General features: G+C 43.9%; 1 protein-coding gene across 25 annotated transcripts in view; it reads right to left on the minus strand.

Moving 5' to 3' along the window:
• PLS3 (plastin 3) overlaps nt 1–23,498 on the minus strand; it is an 81,659-nt gene that overhangs the window by 1,855 nt on the left and 56,306 nt on the right. For 15 of the 25 annotated variants that reach the window (XM_065556796.1, XM_042851199.2, XM_065556792.1 and 12 more), the window contains 13 exons: nt 18,296–18,459; nt 13,755–13,884; nt 13,012–13,144; nt 11,303–11,384; nt 10,429–10,594; nt 7,893–8,035; nt 5,392–5,487; nt 4,650–4,845; nt 3,815–3,893; nt 3,182–3,296; nt 2,666–2,799; nt 841–964; nt 328–452 (listed from right to left, as the gene is read on the minus strand). In XM_065556796.1, the coding sequence (XP_065412868.1) occupies nt 328–452; nt 841–964; nt 2,666–2,799; nt 3,182–3,296; nt 3,815–3,893; nt 4,650–4,845; nt 5,392–5,487; nt 7,893–8,035; nt 10,429–10,594; nt 11,303–11,384; nt 13,012–13,144; nt 13,755–13,884; nt 18,296–18,459 (1,687 nt within the window). Of the gene's footprint in view, nt 1–327; nt 453–840; nt 965–2,665; nt 2,800–3,181; nt 3,297–3,814; nt 3,894–4,649; nt 4,846–5,391; nt 5,488–5,599; nt 5,627–7,892; nt 8,036–10,428; nt 10,595–11,302; nt 11,385–13,011; nt 13,145–13,754; nt 13,885–18,295; nt 18,460–23,498 lie in introns of all 25 variants that reach the window. The other 10 variants (XM_042851203.2, XM_042851198.2, XM_042851201.2 and 7 more) reach the window with 1 other exon arrangement.

Below are 23,498 nucleotides of genomic sequence, written 5' to 3' on the forward strand. Positions count from 1 at the left end.
GATGACTCGTGCTGATCTCACCAGGAAACAGACTCACCATAGTGACCCATGTGTCTAAGAGTTCAAATATCAAATATTGAGATACAGGCCAAGTATTTATTAAATCAATCTGAATCAAACTGGAGAGAATCAGATCTGTTCACAGGGCTATCTGCTAGGAACTGTTCAAGCAGTTCTCTATTCCTTCCAAAAGCTGGCATCACAAGAAACCTGCCCTTCTGATATGCTAAGTGGGACGGTGTCGCTGGATAGTCCCAGTATGGCAAAAGATTGAGAACACTGGTTTTGGAGCACACCCATCTGCAGCCTGAAGGTCAAGACACTTACATAGCATTATTCTGTTTGTCATCTTCTGATAAGTCCCCTGTCTTTACAAGATCATAGTTGACACAGCCAGGCTGTATAGCATCAATTAAATCCACCACTGCCAAGCTAGTGCTGATAGTCTTGTCCTAGAAGAATACATAGTGACATACGGTGAGGATTTAACAAGTCTGGCTTCTCATTCCACAACAGTGGAATGAATTGATTGTGGAATGGGTAACAAAACTAAGGGGTTTTTTAACAGTCACAAAATTGCTACCACCTACTAATAATTAGTCCCCACGGGATCCTTTCCAAACCAGTTACAATGCCACATTACCATTATTACTCTGTTCAGCTGCGATGAAGTGCTTAGACTGTGCTAAACAAACAATAACTGGTTTACAGGCAGCAAATCTCCACCCATGTCCCTCAACGGCCTGCAATGGAGTTACCCAAGTCTGTGGCCAACACTGCAGCACAACGCATGCAAAGGAGATGCCAGTCCCCCTCCCATTGGAAAAAGGAGCCCTGTACCTTAAAGCTCTGAATGGAGGTTGACTTGCCAGCTTCTCTCAGTGTCCTGTTCACCCAGTTTACTATGATGTCATCATTTGCTTTCTGACCATCACCAAGGTCCTCGAGAACATTCAGGGTGTATCTGAGAATGAGTGGAAGACAGTTCCTTACAGCGCAGGGTAGATATGGTTCAGGAACAAAGCCATGGTCTGAATGCAGTACAGGATTCAGCATAGGGGTGGGTGGCTACTGAGCCCCCCCCCCAAAAAAGCAACCTACAATAGCAGACCCACCTTGGGAGTCCTGACTTCAGCCTCTGCTCTGTGTTACCTTTGGTGCACAAGGGAAGAGAAAGATTCTGTCTCACTTCCTCTCAAGGTGCCCCACCAGTTAGGACACCCTGAACAATACTGAACTGATGCCGTGTATTTAGTCACTTTCTAAGCTGGGTGGTCCCCATCGGTTCAGATGAAGTTAGTGACTGCACTGTGATTGACCTGCATTATTTCAGAGGGGTAACGCACCTAAAGCTTTGCATTATTAAAAAGGCAGATACAATTCTTTAGAGCGAATCACAGAAATATAGGGCGAGCTCTGGTTCTCAACTTGTGGCCTGCAATGATAAATAGGGTGAGAACCACTGGTTTAACCCATTCTTAAAAACCTCCAATGAAGGGGATTCCACAACCTCCCTTGGAAGCCTATTGCTAGTGCTTAACTACCCTTAGAGTTAGAAGCTTTTTCCTCATATCTAACCTAAATCTCCCTTGCTGCAGGTTAAGCCCATTACTTCTTGTTATCCATGTCCACTGAAGGTAGGACAATTGATCATATCTCGTTGCCCTTAACATAGTTGAAGACTTAGAAGGTTCCTTCTCACTCTTATTGTCTCAAGATGCCCCTTTAAAAAAAACCAAAAAAACAAAACAAAAAAAAAAAACACCCACCTTTCCTCATAGGTCAGTTTACCTAAACATTTTAGCATTTTGGTTGCTCTCCTTTAGATACTCTCCAATTTTTCCAAATCTTTCCTACAGTGTGTGCCCAGAACTGGACACAGAACTCCCGCTGAGGCCTTACCAGTGTCGAGTAGAGCAGGATAATTGCCTCCTGTGTCTTATACACAACACTCCTAACGCACCCCAGAATGACGTTTGCCTTTTCACAACTGCATCGCATTGTCGACTCATTCAATTTGTGATCCACCAGAACTCCCAGATCCTTTCCAGAATCACTCTCTAGCCAGTAATTCCCCAATTTGTAGTTTTGCATTTGCCTTTATTGAATTTCATCTTGTTGAATTCAGACCAATTCTCTAATTTGTCAAGGTTCTTTTAATTCTAATCCTGTCCCTGAAAGGGCTTGCAACCCCTCCCAGCTTGGTGTCCTCTGCAAATTTTATAAGCATCCACTCCAATATCCAAGTCATTAAGGAAAATATTGGCTAGAATATTGAATGTTATTAAGTGGCCTCATTTTATCTGTACAGTACATATTTTCAGTTTTGTATCTTACTAGAATCATTTAGAACTGGGTTTAAAAAGCAATTTTCGAGGAATTTATTGGGGGGGAGAGGAAGGAGGCTTTTTACTCCTACAATTTCAGAACAAAAAATTTCAGTTAAAAAAAAAAAACTTTGAAATTTGTTGCAGTTTTTCCCCTTTTAGAATTTTGAAAAAAAAAAAAAAAAAAAAAAGTTCTGACCTCTAGAAGTATTTTGTCAGATCTCCATCTGTGGTCTCGCCCACAGAGGGAGAGGGAGAAAGTCATGAGCATGGGATATACTATGTTACACTCAAATGCTGCATTCACAAAGTTTAGACATTTTAACCAAGCTTTGTACCTCCTCATCAGCTGCCAGACTAAAGCTAGTGTCAGTGTTTGGTTTCCATCATTCAGGTCCTGTCCACCAATGCCCACCAGAGAGAATTTGGCCGCATGCTTTCCCAAATCCACTGCATAGTTACAGTTTTCGAGCTACACACACAGGGAAAAAAATATATATATGTACAAGAACGGAAAAAATTAGAAATGCACAGGTCTGTCACATCTTACATGCATTTAACATGCACAATTTCAGCTTTACATGGTTGGCAAAAACAAACCAAAAAAAGAAAAATCACAATTTTAATACTGTACCTGTAGTGCGGGTGATTCCGCCCACCATTACACTCAATGTAATTTTGACTATACGCGATTTTTGCTTTATGAGCTGACTGCAGAACGTAACCCCAGCGTAAGATGCGACAGACCTGTACCTATAACAAGGCTTCCAAAACTTACATTTCTAACCCAGGCTTATTGTTATTGTTATTTCTAACCCAGGCTTATTGTTCTTACAGTAACTTAAAGTTCTCACCTTCTTCATGTTTGCACCAAGCTTGGGGTATGGTGGCTTGTTAACCTTATTCCAGTCAACAGGAACTTTGATCTTTTCGTATAGTTGTAATATTACTAGTGCATCTTGCAGGTCACTAGGATGGATTAGCATTAGTTAGTCCTGGTGTTCTGAGAGTGAAGCATACCTTGACTTTACATTTAACGTTATGACTAATTATGTTACAACAGTACAAAAAAGAAGCAAACAACCACCCCAGAGTAAAATTTCAAACTTCTCCCGCCTTCTGACATGGGGAGATAAACCCGGGTTATCATATGGCAAATCTAGATTCCAGTGCATCTCCAGACCGACTAGCAGCTAATATAGTCACTAGGCTTGCGGTTTTACCGAGGAGCACCTGTTTTAGGTAGTTTTAATTAAAAAAAAAAAAAAAAGAAAAGAAAAAGAAAAAGAAAAAGAAGAAAAAAAGACACCTATCCAAGGCTCTAGGTGCCCTAACATATCATTAAACACAATCAAAGATCTGAACAGGTTCAAATACCTATTTTACTTCATTTACATGTAAGGTTTCTTTTTTGGTCGATTAAGAACTGAAGTTGCATTCGATTAAAAGCCAACTGCTCTAGTGGAAGAAAGATGCAGAAGACCTACCCATACAGATGGTTTACGTGTGGATTCACACCGAGAGAGTTCATCCAGTTACGGAAGGTCCTTTCTTCACGTGTCTCTCCTACGTTAAAGGAGACAGACGTTATAATGCTGGCACGGCTGCCTCTCACCAATCTGGAGAGAAATCTGCCTTCGGGACATGGAGCATCCCACCGGCCCTGACAGGAAGTTCTGCACCGGGCAGCTTATTTTTAAGGTTGAAAAACAGTTGCCTCCATAACGATTCATAAAGGACCCACTTGTGGGGCAGCTAACTGGACATCTTTTCTCAATGCTGAAAGATCGAACTAGGGTTTGGGAAGTTAAGGAGTTTCGGGTCAATACAATGAACTATGACGTATGCACCACCTGTAAGAGGTGCAATATCCCAGGTGAGAATACGCAGCAGTGAATTTAGCATTAATAATAAATGGCTGAGAACCTGGCAGCCCAGTACTTTCAGTGATGCCTCTGAAAGCATCGTCTCAGTGTCTCAGGTAACCCATCTACCTTCCCAGCCTCTCAGCACGGTCGTGGGGGTTGGGCAGTCTTGTTAAAGCACACTATATATGACTCTACGTTCAAACTTCAGTGCAGAGCCTGGTATCTGACCCCTGTGCCAATATGCAAGAAGAGTTGGTCACATGCACATGCCTCATCTAAAATCCATTGGTAAACAGCATCGCTGAAAATGAAATACTACAGTGCTGAATCTTTCGATACTGCCACTCTTAAAAGCCTCCTGGCTCATCAGAATGCTAAAAGCCTTTTGTGGTACAAAACATTTCCATCAGGTATTTTTCCTTCAAACATCATGATAGGAGAGACATTTTATTACCTTCCAGTAGCGTCCAATCGATGTCCTGATTTTCCGGCTTGGTAAGCGCCGGATACTTGTTGAACAAATTTGCAACAAAGGCTAAATTCAGTTTGGGATTACCACTGACAACATCGGCAGGGGTAACAAACTGTCTGCAGCCCAGTCTGTCTGCCTGCTGAAGCATGTATTCTGCTCTCTTCAAGTCATCCTTCTCCTGCGGGGAGTGACAGAAGCATGAATAACCAGCAGACTCTGAGGAGGTCACTCAACTTCTTCCTGACCACTGCCTTTGCTGGACTGAATACACAAGTCCGCCTGCTTTCAGGCGGCATGGGGCATTTACTAACCAGACTGAATAAAAACAAAGCAATGAAGAAATATTGTAGTAATAAGCCATAGCATTATGGATGCACTGGTCATCATCTACCCGCTTTGTTCGAAAGCTCCACTCTCAAGCTTTATAGTAGCCAGCTGGAATCATAATTAGAACTTGTGATTCAGCGTGCTCACTAATACATCACCAGGCATAAAGGCGACTGAATCCTCAGACATTTGGCTTACTCCAATCGTTGCACTGCTCTTAATGCCCAGGTCTAAACACATCCTCATTTAACTGTATGCCAGAAATGTGTCTGTCTCGGTTTGCCCACTGATCACGGTGATCAAGAGGCCATAAGCAGACTGCAAAGTCTATACCCAGCTTTCAGTTTTACAGTGTAAGGGCAAGGGAAAAAACCAGACAGACTTACTGAGTACTTACATTGAAACCAGACATGTTAATATCAATCTGCGTCTCTCCTTCTTTCTGCCCCTTTGGCGCAATTTGGTGGAGGAGATGGAAATAGGCTCTCGAATCCTGAAATGGATTAAGTGGCATATTCAGCTCTCCCACATGGTGCTGAACACACACGAACATTACGTCACAGACTCATCTGAATCAAGTCACTGAATACGATTAGTGTCTGTACCTTGACTGAATTACTGAAGTCAATGAGCTTGACAGACAAGAAAGCAAAGAGGGAAAGAGCACCACAGCAGAAATCCCAGAGGCATGAGAGGAAAGAAGAACAAAGTTAGAAACGTTAAGCCAGTGTTAGAGCCATAAACCAGCACTTAAACGGTCAAAATAACTGGTCAGTATTGAATATTTTACACCACCACAATCTGCCAAAAAATGCAAGTTGGACGTCCTAGTCTTAAACAAGAGATCCAGTAGGCAGCCCATATATATTGACCTCTAGAGTAGCTTCATACTCCTGATGCCAATTACTATATAATTTCTCAGGCGTATAGACACATCCTCCCCACCTCAAATCAGAAAGGGATCATTCTGTAGGACTACAACATTGCTAAAGGAAACCAGTAAAGAGAAGACAATGTTGTTGATATTTTGAATACATGGAGCCTGCAGGTTTTTCTTGTTGCATCACATTTACACAATGCAGGGTTTTGGGTTCTCTCTTAAGGCAGATCCCAAGACAAGATATGAGTTTTGTGTATTCACATCAAGGTTTTAGCCATTCCGGAGATGATTTGGGAGTACAAACCTTTTGTCTAGTGAGAAGCAGGGGGGGATACAGGCCTGAGCTTGTTTTTTTGAAATAGAGGAAAAAACAAGAACTAAAACACTTTCCCTTACTGGGACCATGAAGTGTCCCATGAGATCCTACGAGCTGGGAGCCTGCACTGAGCAGAGCCATCTGGACAGAGCTCTTGGTGGAGTTTTTCTAAGGGTACGTCTATACTTACCTCCGGGTCTGGCGGTAAGCAATCGATCTTCTGGGATCAATTTATCACGTCTTGTCTAGACGCGATAAATCGATCCCGGAAGTGCTCACCGTTGACGCCGGTGCTCCTGCTCTGCAAGAGGAGTACATGGAGTCGACGGGGGAGCCTACCTGCTGCGTGTGAACCCGCGGTAAGTTCTAACTAAGATACTTCGACTTCAGCTTAGTACCTTAGTTCGTAGTGGGGGGTTAGTGTGGACCAGCCCTCATTTTGAAAATGGAGGGGGGGAGGGGGAATTGAAAGTTTCTGCAACATTCTCTGCACCTCCAGCCAGCCACCCTTAGGCGTCGATTTACTTCCTGCACTAAAGGAAGCTCCCTTTAGGTAGAAGAAAGTTTAAAATAGTGTAAAAGTCACATAAATCTCTTGCTTCTAACCCCCCAAACCGTAGGCATGTCACTGGATTCCAGGCATGTTTGGAGCCCTTGCTGTAGAAAGTGCACAAGAAGTCACGCCCAGGAGGGCTGCTAGCTGGGAGGAAGCAGGGCCGGCTCCAGGCACCCGCGGAGGAAGCACGTGCCTGGGGCGGTACATGCTAAGGGGCGGCATTCCATCCATTCCTGGGGTGGCGCAGTCCAGGTGGCTTTTTTTTTTTTTTTGCGCGCTTGGGTCGGCAAAAATGGTAGAGCCATTGGCATCAGGGTTGAGGCCCTCTAGGAGACACGTCTTCTCCCACCTACCACCCATTTCACCAGGTCCCCTGTGACAACTACAGGACTAGATTTCTCTGCAGTGCCATCTCAGGTAAAGTATCAGTATTTGCTCACAAGAGTTAGCATTTCCATACAATTAACAAGCTCTCCACTGCAGAACTGGGCAAAACATTTCGTGAAATATTTCCCCATGTTTTTGGATGAGTTCTAGTCCAGTGCTTCCTACGGACCCTTGAAAACAGCTTCTGAAAGAGAACGGTCTCGAGAATGTGCCTTTTAACCACATGAAAGCGTCCTAGCTATGTACTGCTTCCCTGCTGGTGCAGTAAAAACCCTGAAGGGCTTTTGAACTGGTATCTGCAGCTTTTGAAGATGAAGGCATCCATAAACAACAAAGACGCACCAGACTCGGTTTTATGGCTGGATAATCAGTACCAAGCAGAGAGGATTCAAGGGCAGAACCCCCGAGTACGCTAGTCGCCATTTCTCTACCGTACGAGGACAGCGTCGGCTCTTCTATTGAAGTAAAGCAGGCCTGGATCCTGCAAACACTAACAGGTGCTCCGCTTCACCAACCTGAGAGTCCCATTGAAATCAAACGCAGGGCAGGGAAGTTAAAAGCAAGTGTGTGTTTGCAGGATCAGGGCCTAACTGGTTAACGATTTATGTAAGAATTCAGGAGAGAAGTAAGTACTGCACAAATCGCTCTCTCTCTCACACACACACACACACACACACACACACACACACTTACACTTCACCCCAGCAACCTGGCTCAGATGCATCTGGCTGCTCCTCACAGAAGCAACGCTCCAATTACCTTGATGTCGGAGCTGAAGTTATTGATTTTCTGCCACCCTGCGTTTTCCAAATGGAAGTTTGCCCATCTTAGAAGCAGCTCTTCTGGGGACAGTTTCATGAGATCCTCCAAAGTCTCACCATCACGAAGTAAGGCAGCCAAAGCTAGAGGCAAACAGACATGCATAAATACAGGACAGTCTTGGTTTAAAAAGAGGCCTTCTTCTAAGTTGCAGTTAGAGCTGGCTGAAAAAAATTTCACCCAAGAAATTTGGACAAAAAAAATGACTGACCATATCTAAGTTTTTCCTCTAATAATTTCTGATTCTGCCAACATACCTTGGTTTTTCCAATAAAAATATTTTTTTAAAAAAATCATAATATTCCATATAACATGTTTCTAGAAGGATTTACCCCTCCCCCACTCCCGAAAATACTTACATTTGTTGATCAGCTCCAGTTACAACATTGCAGGTTGAGGCAATGTAACTGGTTTATTTGGGACATGCCCTTCCAGTTTAAATATCAGTGTGTAAGCGATTTCACATCTGTTTTTCTGAAAAATGACTACAACTACAAATACACCACTGCTGTAAGTCCATTGCTGATGGGTGTTAGGGAGCAGATTTGGAAATTCTATACCCAAATGTTACTTACAATGGTAGCGATGGGGGAAGGGAAAATGTAATAAAAAGGAAACCAAAGTCACACACAAGTCTTTGTGCGGCACGGTTAGTCCACAAGGATCCCAGAGCTTGTTGACTGGTGGGATCACTTAGCAGCTACGTGTGGTAGGCATCCTGCAGCATCACTCCATGGTCACTGACAAGGGAAAGGAAAGCTAAGCTACCCTACTGAAAGGTGCCAGGGGAATTTAGGTGGTTGAAGATGGGAAATGGCCAACGTGCAGTTATTTGTGATCCAAACATCTTCTGAAGTCTGTCCCTAAGAATCAGCATTTCGAGCTCTACCAAGAGAATGCCACTCGCCGAATCACTAACACCACTGCCTGCAGGCAGGGGGCCCCCATCCAAGTTCTGCCTCGGTCCAATTCTGCCTCATTCAGAAGAGCTGATGATGTCAAAAGTCCAGGTGCCCTAACCACTAGGCGGCCAGACATTTTGCTTGATTTAACATCCAAGCCAGTTTCAAGTTTATGGTTTAAAGATTACACCTTTTATTTTAGTCAGCTGGCTACATATTCAGTAAGCAAGATCTATCGTGTAACAAACTTCAACAACCGGAGAGGTGCATCAAGACATAACGAAGGAGAGAGTTAATGTACTTGTTCTTTGCTGCCTGGTGTTTTAGAGCAGGGAGAGCATTAGCATCGATACTCAGGTGATGCACCCTGGACACTAATAGACCTGGTTGAATATTTTTCATTTAATCTGGTCAAAAAAATGTTCTGTGAAAATTTCCATTTGGTTTAAAAAAAAAAAAGAGAGAGAGAGAGAGAGAGAGAGAGCGCGCGCGCAAGAAACAGTTTTGGGAGGTTTCTGTCAAAAAGCCAGAAAATTTTAGTTACAAAAAATCTGAGAAAAGAAGGTATGCTTTTTGACCAGCTCTAAGCATCACACAAGGATGCCCTGTGATTTGAGAACATCTACTTGCAGATAGAAATACATCCAAGTAATGGTCTATGGACATTTAGTGGTTCCCCCATTCCCAGTCAGAAGTTCTCATTGCTCACAGAACACGAGCTCATTCACACCTCTCAAAGCTTGCGCTGATTTAGCTCAAGGTGGGCCCATGACAAGAAAACCTTGTCGCTATTGCTACCACTGAAATGCAGCCACACTACCAGCGCGTGCCATCCAGCCTATTCAAGCCAACTCCATAAAGTGCTGGGAGGGTTCAGGACATCTCAATCTGAGAACCCAAAGCAGTTTCTTCACAATCAAAACCAGGGGTAGGCAACCGAAGGCACACGTGCCAAAGGCGGCACGCGAGCAGATTTTCAGTGGCACTCACGCTGCCCGTATCCTGGCCACCCGCCCGGGCGGCTCTGCATTTTAATTTAATTTTAAATGAAGCTTCTTAAACATTTTAAAAACCTTATTTACTTTACATACAACAATAGTTTAGTTCTATATTATAGACTTATAGAGAGAGACCTTCTAAAACATCAGAATGTATGACTGGCACGCGAAACCTTAGATTAGAGTGAATAAATGAAGACTCGGCACACCCCTTCTGAAAGGTTGCTGACCCCTGATCAAAATGATCAGTAAGAGAAGTCCCTTTGCAGAGAAGGGGAAGAAAAATGAAGAGTAGATTGGCTGGATGAGAAGAATGTGGCATGAAGGACCCACAGCTGAAAGGCAATGTCCCTCAGGCTGAGCAATGCCGTTGAAATGAGTAATTTCAAGTCTCATTCATATATTCCCCCTCCCCACAGGACAGTAATGTGAGACAGTTTAGGCAGGGTGACCGGGGCTGTGTCTTATATAAGCAACCTATTACTGCCCACCGCCATCCCAATTCACACTTATTATCTGGTCACCCTAAGGTTAGGCTTGACTAAGGATAAACAATCATTGACAGTTTGTTGCTACCTTCATTTCTGCTGAGTTCGATGTCGGCGAACAAGCCAATCTTAATAATCTGCCAGAGAAGCCCCAGCACCAGATGTGGTTTCCCTTCCCTCAAGTCCTCGGCTCCAATATTGACAACATGACACCCAATGGCGGAGGCGGAATTCAATGCCAAGTTCAAGTTTTCCTGTAAACAAGACAACTCAATGAGAGGTCGCGCTGCCTTTTGTTCAGTGCGTACAGCCTGGGGACTTCCCTGCTTTTAGCAGAAGAAACCTTGCAGTTTTATAGTAACTACAGCTGCATTAGACTCCAAGGGAGTTTTTTAAAGGCATTCCCAACGAAGGACTGAATTAATAAGAATTGAATTAGACCCAAGGGTTTAATTTCAGTGTCTGGTTTTTAGTTTCAGCCTCTGAATCAAATCTAGTGGCATCAACAAGATTAAGACTGGAAAATCAAATTGTTCATTAAAATATTGTGTGTGCACACAGGTACATAGTTTGTGTATTCAACATGTATCAATTTACTATGTTGTGTATTCTAATACAAACATACATGCACACCTATGGGCCGCCCTTCTGATAATAGCAGCATAAACCTAGAGGTACGTAGATAGCTACAGTATTTCAGTTTGAATAAAGCCTGTGAAGGGGACCCTTAGCAGCTTTTAGCATTACATCATTCCTCTTGCCCGTATGAATATTTACAGAACATTACCCATTTAATGCACAGTACAGAGATTCCTTTAAATTATTAAATACAATTAAAACTGATGTCTGCTCTGGACCAGAGTCATGAATTAATTCCATGGGTTGCTGTATTCAGCTCCCCTCACAAGCCCTGCATGATTTCAATCTTTGTCAGAGATAATGAAAGTCTTTTTATTCCATACCTGAACTATAAATGGTGTGAGTTTTTTCTTGTTGATTGCTCTTTCGTCAATTGTATCCGGAACAGAAAGATTGATCATTTTACTGACAAAAGACAAAAATATTCAAACACCATTAAGCGTTTAATCCTAACACAAGTTGTTGCAAATAAGCAGAATAATAATGAGATTTGATTAGATACTTTGTCCTCAGTTGTTTAAAATAAAAGGTTTAGATTTGTGACATCAAGAATGTGTTTGTAATTTATAGTTAAGCCTGATGAAACTTTCAACACAGTAACAACCATCTCGGAACTAGCTCAGTTGCTTGAGTTTTTCGCCTTCCTCCGCAGCATGGGGCGGGGGTCGCTAGCTGGAGGATTCTCTGCGACTTGAAGTCCTTAAATCACAGGATTTGGGGACTTCAACAGCTGAGTCAAGGGAAAGGGGGTGGGTCAGCTTTTGTGGCCTGCATCATGTGGGAGATCAGACTAGATGATCATACTAGTCCCTTCTGACCTTAAAGTCTATGAGTCTATGAGTAAAAACACATGAATTATTCACAATACCGTCAGCAAACGAGTGAAGACCCATTGTTCTACTGTACAGTCTAGAGTGAAGATTTGTTTTCTTCCAATTTAACCACGTTATGTGGTTCAGCATACTTAGAAGGGAGACACCTTGCTAATATTAAACATGAATTCCAAAATAAAAACCTAGACAGTGCACACATCCGGAAGAGATGGCATGTGAAGTGAATTCACAAAAGGCTCAGAATGGGTTTTTCCACTAGTCAGTCTGTAGAGCAATGCTTCAGGCATCACCTGGCACGATGAATCGAAGCAGACTTTTTGCTTTACATTATAAATTGTTCCCCACTTAGTCCTACTTCTATATCACAGAGGGGCAGGTGTCAAAACAAGGCAGGTAAAGACATCATCAAAGTGAAAAAAGGCAATGCCTAACCTACAATAGATCTTCAGCCTTTTGCTACAGTGCCACTGGAATACCATTCCACTTTGCTTTTAAATCTAAAAGCCGTTTCTACAGAGTAAAAATGTAGGCTGTTTGATGGCCCTGGAGAGTAGACTCCAAATTTTGCAGTGAACATCAGAGCAAGTTTCCATACTAAGGGGCCCCACCTTAGTCCTAGACCTAGAGCCTAATCCAGCTACCATTAGAGTCAATGGGAAGTAGATCAGGTATTCAGAGCTCCTATTGCTAGACACATTCATCCTTAGCCTCTGTTGAGGCTTCCAACAAGGGACATGATAGTGATTCGAGATACAGGTAAGTAAGGAAACTGGACTGATGTCAGAACATGCCCCCACAGGTCACTGTCACACATTTCTGTGCATCTGTGAATGTAGCTGGGTTTTTGTAAGACAGTCTTTTCCAAAGTCACTGTGTGTAATGAGATGAATGTGCCAAGCTAAATGTTGCTAATATAATATCCAAGCCTCTGAGGGGTAGCAGGGAGAGGTAAACTACATTTCAAACCCAAAGAGAAGTCAGAGTCGACAGACCATAGATAACTCCAGTTTCCCCCACATCATCAAAAGCTAGCATCAAAGCAAAAGCACTCTCTTGCCGGGAAAGTCTGCAGTGACTACATACCCCTTTGTATATGGGCAAAGTATTCTATCCAAACATACCGGGGCAGAAAATCAGTCTGGACTGAAGAGCCAAGTCCCAATGACAGAACTTCTGTAGGAAAGAGACTTACGACTTACCATAGTACAATCCCATCTCCAACAGCTTTGAACAGGTCGTCTGTATTTGGATTCATTGGAATAACATGCCTGCAGTCGGGATCATTTTCCAAGGCTTTGTTTATCCAGTTTACAAAGGCATATTTTTCTTCCTCTAAAACGAGTGCAATCGTAAAGCAAATGCAGGCTTTTTACAGCAGAGCATACAATTGAACAGTGCATTATTGCACTACATTTTCATTTGATTGGTCACAGGGCCTAATTTGTGCCAGAGCTTGCCGGGGGCTTGGCAGTTCATAGCCCCGTCACTTTTGGGTTGCTGCATCCATTATCAATGTAAAAAAACAACTTGAGCCCTGGCACCTAATTGTTTGAGCCCCAGTACCTCTATCATTACAAATGAAGCACTGATTGGTCATAAAAGTCAAATTCACAGCTTTTTATCCTCTGTCGTAGTAGAGGAGTTTTCGAAGTACAAGTCACTCACTGAGCTGGCTATAGTCAAATGCACTACGACTAGATCAGCAAACTGAAATCGCTAGCAGGACAAATCTAAAACAGGAATGTGGACATACTCAACCACTCGACTTAAACAGAGCTAACGTAGCATCACTTGATATTTAGCCTTGCTCGTCTTTCAATCTGACTATTCAGGGGGGAAAACAAACAAACATATGAGCTTGTTTTCTGCCAGTTCACTAAACTTGCTAGTTCTAGGGTTTGGTTTGTTTACTCAAGAAAGCATTCGAATGTCAGAGAAATACCTGAATAAGAATGTTGTGTTCCTTCACTGGAGAGCTCGGAGGTTCCACCAATAGCACAAATTCCCTCTTTTCTGTTGATGGCTTTTCTGAAAGTCTTAGCAATCTCACTGCTTTTCAGTTCTTGGAAAATCTACAGTTCAAAAAGTTTTGTTTAGACAAACATTCATTTTTATAAACTGGAAAACACGTGTTTAAACAAACTTTGTAATATAGTCAGTAAACATAAGACTGGTCTCGCAAAATAATGCCGGATTTAAATTTACTATGGGGGAAAACAATGTGGTTCCATTAGATTGAATCAAATCAAGTAGTACAAATACCTACTCAAATGGAAGCCTTAAGAAACCAGTAACTTACATACATTTATTATTTTAGTTCGGTTTCAAGAGGCCACCAGAAGAGCTCAAAACTCTGCAGTCTGAAAGCAAGTATACATGCATTCTCCATGTGAGCAAAACAATTCAGAAAGCTGTTGCACAATTTTAACCAGTTTGTGTAAGCAGGACAGCTCATGTGGATGTGTCTTTAGTTCATACAGATGTGACTTTGTCCACATCCCACAGAAAACAAAAACCTGAGTTCTTTAAAGCAAATCTGAGCAAGTGTGAAATAATACAGCTCTAAGATGGACTGCAGCAGTGACTTTCTTACCATATTTGTTACCTAGCAATAGCCTAACTTTTCAACAGACCAAATCAGTACACGCTCTTGATGTTTGAGGTTAAGAGAGAATCTTCAGCATGGAAAATCTCATGCTGGGATTTCTTTGCAGATATTAATGTACTGTCTATTGAGCTAATTATTAGGAAAGAAAAACTAATTCACATCAAGAAATCACCATCATCTCAGAGGTTACCTCTGCCTAGAACTATCGTAACCCAATCAGCTGTCCACACCTCCAAGAGCTCACCATTTTGCTCTCCTCGTGCTAGTCCCTGCTGAGCCCCAGTCCTATCTGCTCCTCCACGTGGGCTTACAACAATCTTGCCTCACACCTTGTATCTTCCATGAAATATTTGCCTAAGTGAGACTCAGCCATCCTCTTGGGGTTTTGACAATCATCCAGTTTTTCTGCACTCTTACTGAAAGCTTCCCAGCGGGCACATCCTCCTGGAAAAGCACCCAAGCGCTCTAACCTCCAGCTTCTGCTCCACAGAGGAACGCTCTCCATGCAGGACGACTTTGCCCCTTTCCCTGGTGCATTAAAGATGCATGGTGTCTTCTCGTATTTCCTTTTCCTCTTTACACAGTTCCCAGGTACACACATCTCCCCCTCTGCCTCAGCAGTAATACTGCACCTTCTGCTTCTCGTGTGTAAAAGGCACAGTTTTGGCACTGACGAGCTGAAGATAAGCCCCCATTTCTTGTAACAATCAGACCTTGTTCCCAGCACGGCACAATTCCACACACCAAGCTGGAGCAGTAGCGTTAGTCACACACCGTAGCTAGTCTGCCATATCCTGGCTAACTCAAAGCTACTACTCCAAGGGGGCCTTATGATGGGCAACAGAGATTAACCAAGAGGGCAGCAGGCCAGTGTCCTGTCAGGATTTCAAACCCATCCAGTATTTTGGCTTAAATCTAATGTCTACTCTCCTGTGCAGCTCTCGGCAGCCTTGCCAAGCATTTCAGAATTCCAAAGGCAGCATTTGTGGGCACACTGAATGCAAGTCCAGGAGAACTGGGGTAATGTCAGAATCTCAGAAGAACGCTGGGTATGGAGCATCTTTCTAAAAGCCCTCAGGCCTGGGACTCTTGGTGAGGTTGGGGAGAGGAGAAAAGGAAGAAAGTGCATGTCAGAACATCTCTACCCAACCATTCTCAATCGACTTCGACCCTCCTGAAGGGACTGACTTCTGTCTTCAGCAAGGGGCGCCTACACCCGTCACTGAAAGGCTGTCAATACTGTGTAGGTGTCAGACAGACTCCCATGGTGCTCAGGGGCAAGGCTCGGGTAGGGCTCTCAGTTACCATCTCAGATTTCAGTGTCTGGTGCTCAAGCTCCTCCCTGCCCCCAGTGCGCACTATTTTTTGATATGGAGATATCCCATCTCCTAGAACTGGAAGGGACCTTGAAAGGTCAACGAGTCCAGCCCCCTGCCTTCACAGCAGGACCAAGAACCGTCCCTGACAGATTTTTGCCCCAGATCCCTGAACTCACAACCCTGGGTTCAGCAGGCCAATGCTCAAACCACTGAGCTATCCCTCCCTCCCTCTAGAACATCGCTGTTCCTTACCGGTCTCAGCAATCCCCCTTCTTCTGGTACAGCTTGTAGTGGGATCCTTCGGCATGGGCAGGACTAAGCATTTCTCTAGTGGCCCAACATATTTTTCAATGTTTTCTTTATCTGCAGCTCTGGTTGCAGAACACGACTGTAAGCCCCCAGTAGCAGAGTGACTGTAGCTAGCTTTGTCCCCATTCCCTACTCCTTAAAGCCCTCTGCACCAGAGACATGGCCAGTCAACACAGCATTAGACACCAAACTGAATCAGCCCTTGCTGCCACCAGGATGGGGTAGCACAAAGGTGGCACTCAGCAACATCGCCTCTCCCCCCATCGCGCCTGCACCAGAGACAGCTTGGCTGGACCAGAGGATCAAGGCTCCACAGGGGATGGAGTGAGTTTGTGCCACAGATCTTTTGATTACAAATTTGGAAACGTGCAGCCTCGCACAGTGAACGATTTGTTGGACTATTCAAACGGACCCTTTAAAATCCTCTTTTAGAAGCAGTGCACTTCAGATGGCAGGTTTACTACGACCGCTTTGCAAAGTAACAAGCTGCTCACTAGATGAATTACTTTCATTTTAATAAGTTACCTAGGTGCTTTTATTTTATTTTCCATGACCAATCAAGGAGCTGCTCCAGCACCCTACTGTTGGAGTCATTCAAATGAACAAGGCTAGCCAACCCTTCATTTCAAGACCACTTTTTGGCAATGAAATCCTGGTCAACCTCAGATAAGTCTTTCTCCTCCTTCATATTTTTTCTCCAAGTAATTATACTGAAACTGTAACATGCCCTCTTTCTACACTTTTATAAATAAACTTCATAAGCAGAATTGTGCTAGATCTGATGGTCTCCACACAGAGGTTAGTTGCTGGTAGGAGATCTTCATATTATTAACATACAAAATTATTAAACACTTCACTTATGTGGATGAGAATCTTTTAAACTGTGTTCTAGTGCAAGTTAGAATTATGAACCAGTGCAAACTGGCATTTGAAACATGCACCCAACATGCAAGTGCTCACAAACGGCAAATGAACTCCCACTTACTATTCTGCTCCGAACTCAAGAGTTCAGAGGGTCTGAAAATAACTGAGGAACAAAAAGTTAAAAGAAATCAAGAGAAGTTTTGCACATAGAAACAGCTGTCCTTCTCACCCCACACATTCTGTGGCATTGCTGTCACATCACCGTCAGAGTGTAAAAAGGGTACAGGCTTTCAGAGAAAGCCTTTGCCAGAAATACTTCACTTTTTCTGATCCCTTTTTAGAGTCAAAGGCCAGCTTCTAGATTTGTCTTCCAGATTATCCTCCTCAGAAGGGAAAAGCAGGCCAATGGTGAAAGTTAAATCAATCAGACCAGCACCTAGAACTAATCACTAAGTGTACCTTATAAACCTGCCTCCCACCCTCATTTGTAACAAACAGAAGATTCTCAAGTGATTTGTAGTCACATGCACTCGAGAGGTAAGAAACTTTCCTTTCCTTCTGCTCCACTAGTCTGGGGAACCAAGCATTAACTAGCCACGATCCAGGAAGTAGGACAGGACTTAAGGCTTAACTACACTTAAAATTATCCCACTGGCGTAGGTAATCCACCTCCCCGAGGGGCAGTGGCTAGGTTGATGGAAGAATTCCTCTGTTAACTTACTGCAGTCTACACGGGGACATAGGTCGGCTTAACTCCGACATGTAGAGGTGTGGATTTTCCGCACCCCTGACCAACGTAGTTATGTTGACCTAGTTTTCTAGTGGAGACTAGGGCTTAGCAAGATGCGAAGTGGCATGAGTGCATAGATCCCATCACATCAATCCTGGTTTGGGTTGGGGACCTAAAAAGCGTTTGGAAAGATCAAGTCAATTTCAAGTCAGGATCTTCTGAGGTTTGATAAGTGAAAGAACCTTTCCCTCTACTCAGAAAAGGCCAAGTCACCCTAGAAAGGAACGACCTTCAGCCTCTCTAAGGCAGACAGATTTCATACTGGGAAAGTTGTGAGACATTTTCTGCTCCATTCCTTCAAAAGTAACCCTGCTTTTTCCCCTGGGGAAGGCCAGTACTTTGGTAGGAAAGGCTGGGCCTATCAGACAATGTTTCTAGAAGCACTAAGCATTAACTTCAAACTGTCTTAAAAAAAAAAAAATATCAAGCCCTAATACAAAGTAGACAGTCTGTGATCCGGGTGAATGGAATGAGAAGTTACACCCATTATTATTAGACTTCATCTAAAGCAGTTCAGACTGTGTCCTTGTCACAAAACCCTACAGCAAAAACACGGTTAGCTCAATTGCAGGGAAATGCAGAAATATACTTACAAACACAAATTCTTCAAAGCTAATCTTCCCATCCTTGTTCTTGTCACTGTCAATCATAAGATTCTGAATGATCTCTCTCACTTTGTATCCTGGGAGAGGCAGATTAGCTTCCTTGAAGAGTTCATGCAGCTCATAATCACAAATGAATCCATTGCTGTTGAGATCTTTACATAATCGGGGGGAGAAAAAAGGAGAGAATTGTAGAAACAAGTTAATCCTCCTGGAAGCACATCCCTGCAGTCACCAAAATAAATTAACCCCAAATCCCCCAACATGCTCTACTGAAACGTAAAATGGGTCTGCCCATTTGTTTTGTCATTTCTGTAAGGCACAGAGATGCGATGATACTGAACATGAGATAAATATCCTAAGTAGTCTACTCATTTTAGATCCAAATCTACCTGCAACAAACCGGCTGTTCCTAACTGTAAACCGGATTCACCAAGAATGTGAATTAAACAGAGGGAACTAAAGAAAAGTTGCCCATGCTGAATGAGCAAGCTGGCACAACATCCTCGTTTTTTGTGAGACGCCTGATTCCGTGCGTGACCAGGGTCAAACCCGGGCCTTGGAGGTCCTGCATTCAATGCATGGGCTTTAAATTTAGCAGGCAAGCACAGGCAGTGAGGCGCTGATCCTGCACAGACTAGCGGGCTTGATTTTACATGCTGCACGTAAGCCAGCTGACGTCAGACTCGATTTGAAGGGGATTGCTCACCTGCACAAGGTTTTGTATTGCATAAGTCTTTGTAGTACCAGCACCCACGTCTTGTATAAGACTCATTTTAATATATTGTCTGAGTAAGAATACACATCCTAAACACCCCCCTCTAGTTTAAATTATTGGTGTAAGATCCCATGCTTTCTGAATCTAAAGATGTTTAAAAAAAAAATCAAATACAGAACTGATTAATCACTTTGGTAACATTTACTGTGAGCTGCCAAAGAGCGCTATGCCATGACATTTGGTTTGATAATCAGCTATCAAGTTATAGCGCCACTGGATACTTAGTAATAGGCTTAAGTAAGCACCTACTTGGGTAAGGAGGAGGAGACTGGGACAAGACTTTCAGTTTATCTATTGCCTTTGATACAAGTGGATCCCCACTATTTTACAGTCACACAATGCCATGTAGCAAATGTTTTCCCTGCCACTGAAATACAGGCATATGTGGCATTGCAGGTCAGAATTAACACCAACACACTACACAACAGTTCAGGGACAAGAAACAATTATCCTGCATCCCACAGAAATCTTAAGAGTAGCTTGGATCAGCAGAACATAATTGTGCAATTTAGAATTTACCAAAGGTGCTGGGTCTAGTGCCCCCTACAGGTCTCATCTGGAAGACTGCTCCTCCTCCACCAGCCCTGAGGGGTGTTGGTTCACTGGCAGAGCGAAGAGTGCCACCTCCTGACTCACCCACCATTCTTCTTCGTTGTGCACTGGTTCTCTTTGGAACCAGTTTGGAAGAACGCAGCGTCGAGAGTACAGTGCCTTCACAGGCTAACCGCTGAGGCCAACAGCAGCCCCGCGTCGTTAACAGACTGTGCCCTACATCAACGCAAGGTGCGGGGGAGAGAGGTTAATCCAGTTCCTAGGGGATGGGACCACTTCACCAGTGACACCCTGGATAGCACTTAGACCAGGCCCGTATAGAAGCCGAGCTGCTGCCCACGTGGAATTAGGAGTTGGAAGGAAGGACTTCCCTCTCCAGTGCTGTCCACCGGCCTGCTCAGTAGCAAAAGAATCACTTAACAGCCACAAGCAGTCTCTGAAATAACAAAGGGCCGTGGTCCCAGAGAAAATAGCCGAGACCGGCTAGTCTCCTAGATACAGCAGCTGCTCTTGTTTGAAAGTGAAGCAACTGCCTCTATCTCTCTTTCCCTCCTCCCCTCCCCCAGGACAGGCATTAGGGCCTTCGTCTTTCATTCTTTTCCCTCCACAGCTCTGCAGTTACAGCCACCAGTCACATCAGCTGAGCACTGCCAAGCCTGCCTCCCCCAGAGAGCTGGTCTGCTGCAGAAAACGGAGACCACAGCTCCTCGCAGCTCCGGCAGCCACAGGTATTTTCAGCTGGATTCAGCCAAATGCATCTGTGGGAGTCACCCATGTAAGTTCTTATGCCTTAAGATCAACAAGCGCACCCTAGTCTTCACTCCTCGTACCCTCTCCGGGAGGAGATCAGTGCTTTGACCAAATGTGCGTTCTAGTCACAACACAGGCGCCTTCCTACGAGAGCGCAGAATTTAAACAGCCTGCCCCAGAAGCAACGTCTGTCACTAGAGCACGTTCAGATGCCAGGTTGTTGCAGACTCTACTGGATTGTGGCAACAAACAGAACCACTCGGAACTAATCCTGCATTAATCTAAGACCCAGCCAAAAAAATAATAATCAAGGTCAGTCTTTACTGATCTAACACAACCACCTTTAAACAAAGAAAAAACAACAGCACATTAAAATCATTGACAAGTCTGATTGATTATCTAAATTTTAGTTAATTTAACAACAGCGCTGTAAGCCTGATTAGATCTTGCCTAGCAAGTGTTCTAGTAAAGAAACCCCTCATTTGACCCGACCCCAACCGGCTCCGTTTCCCAGCTCCATGTGGTATTTTAAAGTAAGTTCACAAGAAAATGAAATGTAAATGGTTTAATGGCAGGTGTCCAAGGTACCATGGTACAACCCTATAGTCACTCCTAAATTCTTCCTTAAAATGTAATACAATCAAAAGTATTCCAACGTGAATTACTAAAAGATTAAAATCCTATACACAACTGCAGCACTTCCAGTAATGCTGACAAAATACAACGTGATTTGACCAAGGAGTAATTTTAGTGAAAAACACTGCTGTCTGGCCTTCAATTTTAGAACTTTATTCCAAAAATATAAGCTTACAAAGCAAGCTTTATTAAGCACAGCAGTGAGATGTCATCAGCAAGCTATTTCCCCTGGAGATAAATCACAGCGTCTTTCATTAAAATGTCTCATTTTTAGCACAGACTAGCTCCTTAATGTAGATCCTTTCACTGCCTAGAAGCCAATGAAAATGCCCAATGCATGAAGGAGGCAATTCACTCCTGTGCAGAGGGCCAGCTCTGGCCTTAAGAGGTCCTTCAATTTCACCCCAAATACCTCTGCAAATCAGTGCTAAGTCTTGGGTTCATAATGACCCACCAGAACCTTCTGCACTTGTGCCAAATAAGTCAGCGCAGCCCAGAGACACTTGTGCAGAGTTCTGCTGAATCTTAAGCTAACATTTGTCCAAGTCATGACTGCCAACCATTGTCTACAAAGGAAATAACCAAGCCAAAAGCTGCCTACTTGCAGCTTTAAATACATACTTTAGCCAAGACAGGAGGGCAGTTGTGATTTTTATTTCTATTCCTCATTTATTTTCATTTCGGACACCTCAAACTTGTATATAAAAAAATATTTGCAACCCAGGTTTGCCTACAGCACATCTGTGTTTATCCAGAGGTGTCCCGGGACAGGGGACGAATGGGATTTCACACGATGGGAAGCTGGCTGGAAGATAGTGAGGAAGTTTTACTTGCAAAGTCCCCAACCCTAGAGCTCAGGAAAGAGGCCAGCCAACCTTCAGGGCTGGCCAGCTGCTTTGGATCCACACCCTGCATCACAGAGGAGAAAGCCTTTAATGCCAGCGGGCATTATTTGGAGTTCAGGCCTATGTCAGAGGTCCAGCAAATTCTCCTCTCCCCTAAAGGTACAGACCACTCCAGGAATGTCACCAGCTGCGGGTTCACAACGTTTCCCCCTGTATTTCTTGCAGAACAGAAGAGAAACCACCACTTCCAGAATTAGAGGAGATACCGTAAGTAAGGACTGGCCACAAGAGGGACTTGCAATTTTAGCTAGTTTGTTTCTAAAGCCCTGGTTTGCTCATTTGAAATTCCATCCAGTCTATGCAAAGTGCTTTCCACAGCCTTTCAGGTGCTTTCAGATGAAATTAGAGTTACCTTTAAAAACAGACGGGAAAGCTGGGCCCTCATAAGTGCTTTATTACGGAAGACATTTTCACTAAATGACAGCTCGCTCTCCAGTGAAAGGCACAGAGGGGGAGGGGGAGGGGGAGAGAGCGAGAGAGATGGAAGCTTCTTTTATTTCAGAATGATGGGACAGCCTTATAAGAAAACCAAAAGGCCGACTTGATGCAGACAGATAATACAGAACTTCAGTTGTCATGCCTGGTTCACCATCTCTTGGCAAACGATTCATTCTAAAGCTCACCAACTCTATCCCAAAGGCAAAGATCACAGACGTACAATGCTACTTTAAGCTAGTCCCTTAACAGAGACATTTCAGCTGATTATAATCACAATTTAAGCTAATCACTAAACCAAATTTCTCATGCTTCTGATAATCATTTACTCTGGGATTTCTTACAGATCAAAAATTACTCCAAAATAATCAAATATTTGTTTATTGGAAAAAAATTATTTATATCACCAACCATATCCTGGATGGCTGGTCATTTCAAAGGAACCCAATGGCACATGCTCTTAATCAGGTTCTCAGAACACTTATGGAAAAAATGGATGATGAATTGACCAAGAATTCCTCCTTCGCCTGCAAGCAGACAGACCACCGCTAGACACTTAGACACTACAATCACATACCCACGGCTGGCCTGTCTCAGCTGACTCCGGCTCAGGGGCAGTAAAACTGCAGCGTAGCCGTTTGGGCTCGGGCTGGAATCCAAGCTCTGAGACCCCACGAGGGGGAAGGGCCCCAGAGCCCGGGCCCAAATGTCGACACCGCAATTAAACAGCCCCAACCGCCTGAGCTCCACGAACGTGAGTCAGCGGATACAGACGTGGGTGTTTAATTGCTGTATAGACTCGCTCGGGCTCCATCCACACTACCACACACCACCGGCGGCAGCGTGTAGCGTACACGTAGCTACATGCTGCGTCCGCACAGCCGTGCGTAGTTACACCTGCCGGGGAAAGGCTCTGGCAGAAGGCAGGCTGTGGGGAAAGGCTGCTGTAGCCTTTCACTGCGGAGGGGAAAGGCTCTAACAGAGGGAGTCAGTCCTTCTCTCCCCCCCCCACCCCTGACCAGAGCCTTTCTCTGGGGGCGGGGGAGAGAAGGACTGAGGAGCCTAAGTCCCTCGGTCACTTGCGAAAATAGGATTTGGGCCATTTTCGAAGTTTTACCCCTTGTCTCACATCCTCAGC

The sequence above is a fragment of the Chrysemys picta genome, chromosome 9 (assembly GCF_011386835.1).
Source record: "Chrysemys picta bellii isolate R12L10 chromosome 9, ASM1138683v2, whole genome shotgun sequence".
Taxonomy (NCBI): Eukaryota; Metazoa; Chordata; order Testudines; family Emydidae; genus Chrysemys; species Chrysemys picta.